The following is a 10,233-nucleotide window of genomic DNA, read 5'->3' as shown; positions in this document are numbered from 1 at the left end:
GTAGGCAATGCTTTAACTCTCAACATCTAGCTCAATGGTGCACTTCTTCCATTAAGGATGGATCCCTAATTATTCACAAACAGTTATCAACTGGAATGCAGACGTCTAATGGCCTGAGCCTAGGACAGACATTTCTCACTCAAATTACCACAATGTGATTTTGTTTTTAATGTGTGCTTTCAACATTATTAATTTGAGTTTTATACAACAAGTCACTCTTTAAACATTTATAATTTTTTCATCTTTTTATTAATTTATTTATTTACAGGTGGGGCATGTACACCACAGTACAGAAGTAGATGACATGGGACAACTTGCAAGACATGGTTCTCTCCTTCCACTATGTGGATCCTGGGGTCAAACCCATCTTGTTAGGTTTGGTGGCAAACTTTCCTTTCCACTGAGCCATCTAACTGATCTCTTTTTAAATTTTTAACACTAAGACTATTTTGAAAATTAATGGATATCAGTGTATCTAAGGACACATGAGTAAAATGAATTCTGGGTCAAAGAAGCCACCTGAATATGAGATACTAGTCTTTTGAGAATATCTGATGCTGCATCTAGCATTTATTGATTTTATTTTCAGTCATTTGCTCTACTTTGACGTTGAACCCAGAGTCTCACATGTACTAGACAATCACTGTACCACTGACATACAACCTCTTCTATCTGAAGGCCTATGCAAGTATAGGCTTCCTCAAATTCTTGCTTTTAAGAGTGAGTTTTATGACCAGCTTTGAATTCCTAAGGAAAAATGTTCCAAAGATCTTTGCTTCATAATTTTATGAAAACATGATTTAAATTTTCAGTGCTCTAAGTAATCAAATGTGTGACATGAGTAATAAAATAGAGATTGAAAGCAACAGATGACATTTAATAAGAAGTCTAATTTTAGAAGCATCATACCTAGAATAAAAAAGAGAATTAAGAACTCCTAACTAGTCAAAGAAGTATGCCAATATTTTGCATATAGAAAGGATAAATTTAAACAAATTATTTCAATGTAACACAACCAAGATGAAAATGTTCTACTCTAAATAAATGTACCATCCAAACATAATTCCATGAAATCAAATAGTGTTTCATCATGGAAAAGTATTAAAGCTTTTTTGCAGATAGGTAAGAAAGGTGCACTTGCTCTGACTGAGTTAAAAGAGAAAATGCTGTGTGACAATAAAAGCAGCTGTGAAGTTCATTGTGGTGGGGTAACCATAGTCTTCCTGGGAAAACCTTTAGTGCCACTCTAATGCTTCTAAGATATCAGTAAATATTTTTTATCATGTTTTGAAATAACTTTTAGGGTCAAGAATAAGAAAAGAGCTCCCATAGTTCTTCTCATAATTCAAAATGCACACTGTCCATGCACTTGGGTAGGTCAACAGAAATTTCATTACAGCCTCGTTTTCAGTTCTCGGTTGTTCTCAAACTCAGGACTTCTGGGCACATCCATGTACTTGCTTTCCTTCTCTGTGAGCTTCATCTCTACAAATTCAGTCTCTGAAGAGTCAGTTTTGTCAGGGAGTTGGAACTTCCTCAAAAGTATTATAATGCAGATTGCTGGGAGGAAGCTTGATCCTCTTAATGCTGCTGGCAACCAAAGGAAAATGCTCCTATAGAAAACAATTAATCTGCATTAAATCTTAACATGATCAGTGAAATCTAATTTTGTATACTCTTACTGATCATTTATTCTTCAAATAAAAACATCAGGTGATTATTTTGTCCATGCACTTTATATAAGTTACTTTTCTAAGTTATTAGTATTAACAAAAATTTATTTAACAAAAAGTATTTTTTTGTTAAAATGTAAAAAAATTTCCAACATAAAAGTTTGAATATATTTCTTCAGTTTGGTGATGCCTAGTTTCCTTTGTCAACTTGACTTGATTTAGTATCATTATAGAAAGACATCTCTTGGTTTGCTATGAGAATGTTTTCATAAATGTTTAGCTGAAGATGAAGTTCATTATACCATGAACTTAGCTTGAAGCTCTCAACATTTCCTGTCAGAGCAAGTAACATGACCAGCCTCCTTGCCAATCCCTGTCTGAAATTACCTCACACTAAGTCACTATGCTTAACCCTGCCATTATTGCCTGTTTTCTTATATATTGAGAGAATAATATCCCTGTCAGTTTAAGGGAGATCATCTGTCTTGTTTGCTCAGAGTTTGATCACACATGAATAAAACACAATAAAGTCATTTTTCAAGATTTCTCTCCTATTAAGAATTTGTGTGTTATACCAATAGGTTTTTGTGACATGCAAATTTTTCTATATCTACAATAAATCCTATTAGTCACTTTATATAGTAATAGCTTTAAATTGTTAATTTTCATGTATAATTTTGCATGTATAAAGACAAATTTACTTTTTATTTTTTTACTATGTCTATGTGTTGCGTCTCTCTGTGTGCATTTTTCCAGGAATCCTGGATGTCTTGCAATTGGAGTACAGGAAGTTTTGAGCTGCTACTGTGGGTTATGGGAATTGAACTCATGTTCTCTGCAAGAGCAATATGTGCTCTTAACCCCTGAGCTATATGTTTAGCCCCAAATTCTTTACATTTGCTGAACTTGTCCAGTTTAAGCATGAAGACTATGGATGCTTCCTAAAAAGAATTAGGTAATTTTTCTTGTCACCATTTCTGAGAATATCTTTTTTACTATCATAAGCATTTTTCTTTATAAATTTGATAAATTTTATAATTTGATAAATATGCCTTAAGATTTATGGAAGTCATGTGTATAGAAAATAGGTATTTTTATATGCACATTTCTAAATAACCATGAAAGCATTCTTTCATGTTCTCAACATATTTGTAGGAAAATCTGGTGTGATGGTTAGTGTTGTCAAATAAACACACCTAGAATCTCCTGAGAAGAAAGTTTCAGTGAAAGCCTGTATGGATTTTGTTGACCTGTGAATAGAGTCATGTGATATAGGTGGGTCTTCTTTCTATGTGTTGCTTTCATTGGTTAATTAATAAAGAAACTGCTTGGACTGATAGGTCAGAACAAATTAGGTTGAGTAGACAGAATAGAATGCTGGGAAGAAGGCAATGAGTCAGTCACCATGCTTCTCCAACCCAAGACAGACGTACGCTAGAATCTTTCCTGGTAAGCCACTACCTCGTGGTACTACACAGCTTACTAAATAAGTGTTAAAGCAAGATGTGAGAATTAGCCAATAAGAGGCTGAAACTAATGGCCAGGCAGTGTTTAAATGGATACAGTTTCCGTGTAATTATTTCAGAGCATAAGCTAGCCAGGCAGCTGGGAGCTGGGTGACAGGAATGCAGCCTGCTGCCCATTCTGTAGATTGGTGCCCAATGTGGTAACTAAATCCAGTTAAAAAGTGAGAAGGCTTAAAAATAAAGGAGAGATAGAGAGAGTTTAACACAGCTTTTTGCTGTTTGCCTGAGTGTGCTGCAGAGAAATTTTCCTAACTCAGCCTCAGCAGGAAAAAAGCTACCTGGTTTTAAAATGCAGCTTCCTGGGCCATGCCACCAGTACAAACTCTGGTTTTAAAGCATTTCAATGGCTTTTATTGGACTGGATGTTTGTGTTCCCGCTTGGGATTGGGAAGAAAGTATTCTGAGACCATGCCAATGGTTCAGAACTCCCCACCTGCACCTGGTCAGACTGTGGGATCAGGCTTAGGCAGATGGGAGAGCATGGCGGATTTCTGCCGCCAGAGAGATGTTTCTAAGCTGCACAGTGCTCTGCCTGTCAGATTTGGCTATAACTTGGATGAAAAGTGTTTCTGTGCCACACACTCAGTCTCAGAGTTAAACTGCTGAGTGCGGCTCTTACCTGGAGGCTCCAGAGCTAGTAGAAAATGGTATGTCCTCCATTTTGAAATTGGAAAGAGGTGGAGCCAACATCCAGAGCAGCCCACTACTCTGTAGCTCAGAGGCTCAACTGATTTAGTCACAAGTGGCTCTGCCATGTTTGACTGGGCAGAGCAAGCTCACAGTACCTGTTTTTGACCTAGGAATGTCACAGCTTAGATTCTTAAGCACTTAGTGATTTAAAGGCAGAAATCAAAAGTGCTCCTGGACAGTAAAAAAAATGACAGATTCACAATGGGACAGATTCAGACATAAAAGACCTCTAAATGGGTCACAATGTTGGATGAGTGTACGTAAGCTTGGGAGAGAGAAAAAAAAGAATATAGAGAATAAAGTTAATGTCTTTAAAAAAGGGTAAAGCCTTTAAAGAGATGAGTAAAGATAGTTATAGATTAAAAGAAATAAAGAAAAATAAGCCACGTAAAAATTGAAAATTCACAGAAAGTTTGGATTCTGTATATTGTATTTTCTTTGAACTTTTTGACTGTGAAGGAGTTAAATGCAGAGAGACATTTCATTGTGTGGGTTGCTAAGCTGATCCAACATGGATGTTCTAAAGATTTCTTGACTTCAAAATTTCAGTCTAAGGATATGATGCTTTGGAGAAGGTTTTCTTTTGTTTTCACAGAGAATGAGACCCTGTGGATTGCTTCTATCCCAATATGGTATGACAGACCACGTCTCTTGAAAGGTTGCTGTAACATCTTCAAAAAATTACTTCACTCAACTGCTGACTGAGATGAATCTAACACACAGTTTATACCATGACATGTCTGATTAACAGCACCCCCATTCAGCAGGAAGCAGTTTGGAGAGGAAAAAACTGCACCCACATTCCCAAATATTGTTTATAAATGTTCTTTTACATTTAAAGGGGGATATGATATAGATATGAATAATTTACATTGGTATAACTTTTACTCTATTGATATAAATTTAAGGTCAATTTTGTTATATGTATATGTATTTCTGCTCTTGAGTGAGGTATTGTGATGTGTCGTTCATTTAAAAATGTAATGTATATTAAGAAATATAGGTTGTTAATGGATAATCATTGATAATAGTCAAGCTTGTAGTCATGTTAGTTTTTCTAGATATATAGAGATATATTTCAGTTAGGTAGGCATTCTTCATATCTTTCAAAGACTAAAGAATATGGCATTTAAGTGTTTTAATAGCTTAGGGCTTTTCATGACAATGAGACTCGTCTGCTGGTAGCACCAAGCTACTTCAAGAGGAAGATGGGCATTGAAGAGGCTCCTTATGGATTTTGATAGCCATTTGGGCAAGAAACTGCTCTTGCCTGGACTGTTGCATAAACTGGACACAAAGAACCCGCAGAGAGAGTACTCCTGAACTTGCCTAAAGGTGCGATGATCCTTCAGAGTTCCCCCTTCATGAAAGAGTCTGTAAGACATTCTAGAGGGCAAAAAAGAAAGTAACTGAACTGTCTGGAATTTCCTGCTTCAAGGAAATGTTTTCTGGATACTATGGGCCTGTAGGCTGAAGATGGTTGCCCCAACAGTACAAAAGAACTTTGGGTGACTGTACAGGCAGCGAGATATCTCTGTCATTTCTAGAGTTTTGGAAGTTGCTTATTTATTGTTTACTTAGGGAATATTATATCCTTCTGGAGTCTTTGATGGAGTTGAAGAACAGATAGATAGTTATAGTTTTCCATTGCTATGATAACAGATAAAATAGATATAAATATTGTAACTGTAATTCTTACTTGATAACTGTTTTGTTATATGTAATTTTACTATGTTAAAGTGAAAGCTTTTCTTTTTTAAACAGAAAAGGGGGAAATGATATAGGTGGGTCTTCTTTCTATGTGTTGCTTTCATTGGTTAATTAATAAAGAAACTGCTTGGCCTGATAGGTCAGAACAAACTGGGTGGAGTAGACAGAACAGAATGCTGGGAAGAAGGCAATGAGTCAGTCGCCATGCTTCTCCAACCCAAGACAGACGTACGCTAGAATCTTTCCTGGTAAGCCACCACCTCATGGTGCTACACAGATTACTAAATAAGTGTTAAAGCAAGATGTGAGAATTAGCCAATGAGAGGCTGAAACTAATGGGCCAGGCAGTGTTTAAATGAATACAGTTTCGATGTAATTATTTCGGGGCATAAGCTAGCCAGGTGACTGGGAGCTGGATGGCAGGAACGCATCTCACTACTTTTTCTACAGTCATGGGACAGGATCATTCCTTAGACAGGATACCCAAGACCATGAAAGGATAGAGAAATTAAATCTTACCTACTTTTACAGTGTTAAAACATAAAGATACTATCTATGTGTAGATGCCTAAGACTTCAAATATAACAATTCAGAAATAATTTTTCTAAAGGGATAATAGATTAAAAAGTATCAGTTTATGTTTCTTTCACTTTTATAAAAGACCCTAATAATAATCAACTTAAAGGAAGTAGGGGTCAATTTAGTTCACAAATCTAGGTTACTTGCCAGTGTTATGGGATACCAAGGTAAATGGAATTTTAAACACACAGATACACTAACAGAAGTAATTGAGATCTTCCACACTGTTAACTATGGATATACCAGCCTGGGAATGGCATGTCAGCTAATCAGAGCAGACATGCTTCAGGACAGGTCAGTACTTTTCTTTCCTAGAATTTGAGGATATTGCTCAAATATTTTCTAGCAAGAAGGAGCCCAGTGCAGTCTGTAGCAAGCAAATCTTCTCTGTGAGTTTTCTTAGACATGTTGGCCTTTAAGATCAGCAAGGTAACAAACTAAGTCTGGTTCAAGATCAGCCTAGAATAACCTCTGGAAGTGAGGCAGCAGTAAACCCAAAACTATTTCACTATACAGTTAGTGGCAGGTGCCTGCGTAGCACTGAATCATGAGTACCATGTAGGTACTGCTTGTAGTTGAAGCCATAGCATAAAAGAGCACAACTGGATGCACCTGGATCTCAGAGGCCAGGCTCCCTGGTCTGCTGGATCTTTATGGTAATGGTTTCAGTTATTTCTATGTGTGGCAACATGCTCCTGCTTTGTGACACTCCCCGCTGCTTTGAACCACACTCCTCTACTGAGCCACCTTTTGTTAATGAGACAGCCAACCACTAAGTGCAGTGGAGCATGTCTAAGTTTTCAGAGTTGAAACCATCAGTCAAATTCAGTTAGCAGGTCCCTTCTTGTAGTGATAAGCTGCAGGCAGGCCTGCTTTTTGTCCCACCTGACTCCCAGTCACCTGGCTAGCTTATGCCACAAAATAATTACACAGAAACTGTATTCATTTAAACACTGCCTGGTCCATTAGCTCTAGCCTCTTACTGGCTACTTGGTTAACCCATATCTAATAATCTGTGTAGCACCACAAAGTGGTGCCTTACTGGGAAGATTCTAGCATATGTCCATCTTGGGCCGGAGCTTCATAGCGTTTGGCTCAGAGAAGAGAGGCATGGCATCTGACTAACTTCCCAGCTTCTGTTCTGTCTACTCCACCTACCTAAGGGCCGGTCTATCAAATGAGCCAGGCAGTTTCTTTATTAACCAATGAAATCAACTCAAACAGAAGACCCACCCACATCACCTTCTCAAGATAGCCCCTGGCTAAGGCACCTGACATGTTCTATTAAACTGCAAAGGCAGCACACAGATTTGGGGTTCTTAGTATATCAGGGTGCAAGCATGAGAAAGTTGTTTATATTCCAGAGTCTAGAATGTCAGGATCCTTGCTGCTTGAATGTGTTGGGACTGTCATCCTGTCCCTTGCAAAAGGGAAGAGTTTTCCTCTTATACATAGGTATGTGGTAGTAGGAGCTGGGAGATTTTTTCCAATCTACTGTTTCATTTTCCCTGGTCTCTAGATTTTGCTTTCCTGTTTATCACTGGCATTTTGCCATGCTGGCTCACCTCAAGATGCAGCTTTATCCCTACTGCTTCAGAGTGTCCATGTCTACAACCTGTTCCCTTTTGAAAATATTTCGAAGGGTTAGGTTAAGAAGCCCACTCACATTTATATGCATCAACTACTTTAGAAATAATTGTAATATATTAAAATACATAAATAGGAAGTTATAACACTTATGTGCATTCTAAAAATGAAACAAATATTATCTTACCACTCAAAATGTTACATATGAATAGGAACTTTTTTTTTTTTTTTGGTTTTTCGAGACAGGGTTTCTCTGTAGCTTTGGAGCCTGTCCTGGAACTAGCTCTTGTAGACCAGGCTGGTCTCGAACTCACAGAGATCCGCCTGCCTCTGCCTCCCGAGTGCTGGGATTAAAGGCATGCGCCACCACCGCCCGGCTGAATAGGAACTTTTTTGTACTAAAATCATATGTCACAAAATTATTATTACCTGAAGTTATTTATATCATATATCCTGCAAGCCCCTGGCTTTCCACATTTCTGATTTCCCCAGTGTAAACAGGTTCTGTCTATCAAGGCACCAAAGTAAACAGGTGTTGGAATACCCGCTGCAATGAGAAGAGAAAAAAATAACCAGCCCATTGAAAAGAAGAAAGCAAAGAGAAATATGTTATTTGGAAGTATTTCTGCTTTTCTATTTAAAAAAAAATAAAATAATGAATAAATGTCTCTATGTTTACGTTAAGGAATTATCAGTTAATGTAAAATTTCTAGATCAAAACATATTAAAATTATGTATAAAATGCTAAAGAAGTATGTACTGAATTCATAAATATGAACCTCATTTATTTTCTGAAATGTCTTTTTCAGTTTTCTGTACATCTAAAAAACAAAACTGTTTCCTTCCCATATTATTATTGAATCTACTAAAAGATGAAAAATGTAATTAAAATGAGGTAAGTTCTTTAAAGACAAAGGGAAACACTTTTCATCTCTGCAGTTACTTCATTCTCAGACTAATTTACAGTAGCCATTTCTAACTATAGGGGCTTCAAAGTGAACTTAAGAGTAACATGGGCAGGGCAAACCTATGTTAGAGATGCCATGAGGTCTTTGGACTTCCTGGATATGCACAGCTGGGATCATACAGATCCAGAGACCAATTACTATTTTCACTCTTCTTTTGTCATTCATTGCTCCATCCCTGTGTCTGACCATATATCCATGCATCTATCACATGAAGCCTTTGTGGATGTATTCAGTTAACAGGAAGCTATCCTACAGTCACCCAAACACTGAGGATGCAGGCAAACAGCATCTGAGCCTCCAGTACAGAATTCTATTCTGTGCTGTCTCCAACCTACTGGACATCCCCCTAGATATGTTTGAGAAGCTCCTTATTCAAGATCTGGGTATTCTCCAACTATAAACATCACTAACAGTCATCATGTTGAAACTTGATACTTGGATGGTCTAAATCTCTGTTGTCTTTATGGTGATGCTTGTTTGGTTTCAAATTAAAGCCTTTTATTCCCTTTAGGGTGAGTGTTGTTTTGTATTAAAAATATAGCTGCTGTCTTTTTCTTCAGAAAAATTTGAATTGGCTCACTAAGCCTTTGATATTGATCTGATATTTGGGAAAATTGTTCATACCAAATACTCTTATGAAAAATGCATGTAATCCAACTCCAAGAGACTTTGCTTCAGGCTTGATACACCTAAAAAACAATACATAAATAAAAGTACATCACACAAACAAATGTCTGTCCTAGCATCCTCCCAATAACAATCTCAGTTCATGAACCTAATGGTTAAGCTTTTATGCATGAAGAGAAGACAATACAACTCTATCAGAGAGTAATGACTTCTGAGAGCTCTACTGTGACATCCACATATTTGATTGAGGGTGAAACCCTTTAACAGTTGAACATTGACTGCTAACCTAGATAACCTAAGTAACCATGGTGACTAGCATGCAGTACCCTTGTACCCAAAACAAGGGACCCAAACCTTTGAAACCACAAACCAAATAAGTCTTTTAAATTTGTTTGGCAGCAGTTGTTCTGATGATAAAAAATCTAACACATATTATATAAAAATTCAAATTATATTAATGTGATCCCACATAAACAGAGAAAGACTGCATCATGTTGGCTATGACATTAAGATAAGGCTTTTTTATATGGATGTAAAAACATTAGATATTTGTCTTTCCTGTACCACCCACAAAATTAGATAAGATGTTTTTGAGAATTACATACAAAGAGGAGGCTTATAAAACAGTCAGAATAAAATCTGAAAAATATTCTTCTAAATTATGAAAAGAGAAGTCCTTTTAAAATGCAGTCTTTCCTCATCAAATATACCCCTGTGTAAGAAATGCAGCTGCTGAGATTTCATTTGGGGAGTGATTTCGTGGAAGAATTCAAGAAAACATAACAGAAGAGTAACAATAGTGTGCAGACACTGGTACTATGCCATTTATTATTTATATTGCAAAATAGAGCAAAGAAGTATGAAAATTTTTAT

The 10,233-nt window shown here is 36.8% G+C and overlaps 1 protein-coding gene across 4 annotated transcripts in view; it reads right to left on the bottom strand.

Moving 5' to 3' along the window:
- Positions 1-544: 544 nt before the first annotated feature.
- The window catches only part of LOC119806703 (solute carrier organic anion transporter family member 1A5-like), a 73,667-nt gene continuing 63,978 nt past the window's right edge, over positions 545-10,233 (bottom strand). For all 4 annotated transcript variants that reach the window (XM_038318606.1, XM_038318608.1, XM_038318607.1 and 1 more), the window contains 3 exons: positions 9,358-9,422; positions 8,195-8,312; positions 545-1,613 (listed from right to left, as the gene is read on the bottom strand). In XM_038318606.1, coding sequence (XP_038174534.1) covers positions 1,394-1,613; positions 8,195-8,312; positions 9,358-9,422 — 403 coding nt within the window. In that variant the 3' untranslated portion in view covers positions 545-1,393. The remainder of the gene's footprint in view (positions 1,614-8,194; positions 8,313-9,357; positions 9,423-10,233) is intronic.

This window comes from Arvicola amphibius, chromosome 2 (assembly GCF_903992535.2).
Source record: "Arvicola amphibius chromosome 2, mArvAmp1.2, whole genome shotgun sequence".
Lineage (NCBI taxonomy): Eukaryota > Metazoa > Chordata > Mammalia > Rodentia > Cricetidae > Arvicola > Arvicola amphibius.
The sequence above is the reverse complement of the archived record's forward strand: the minus strand, read 5'-3'. Positions and strand labels throughout refer to the sequence as shown.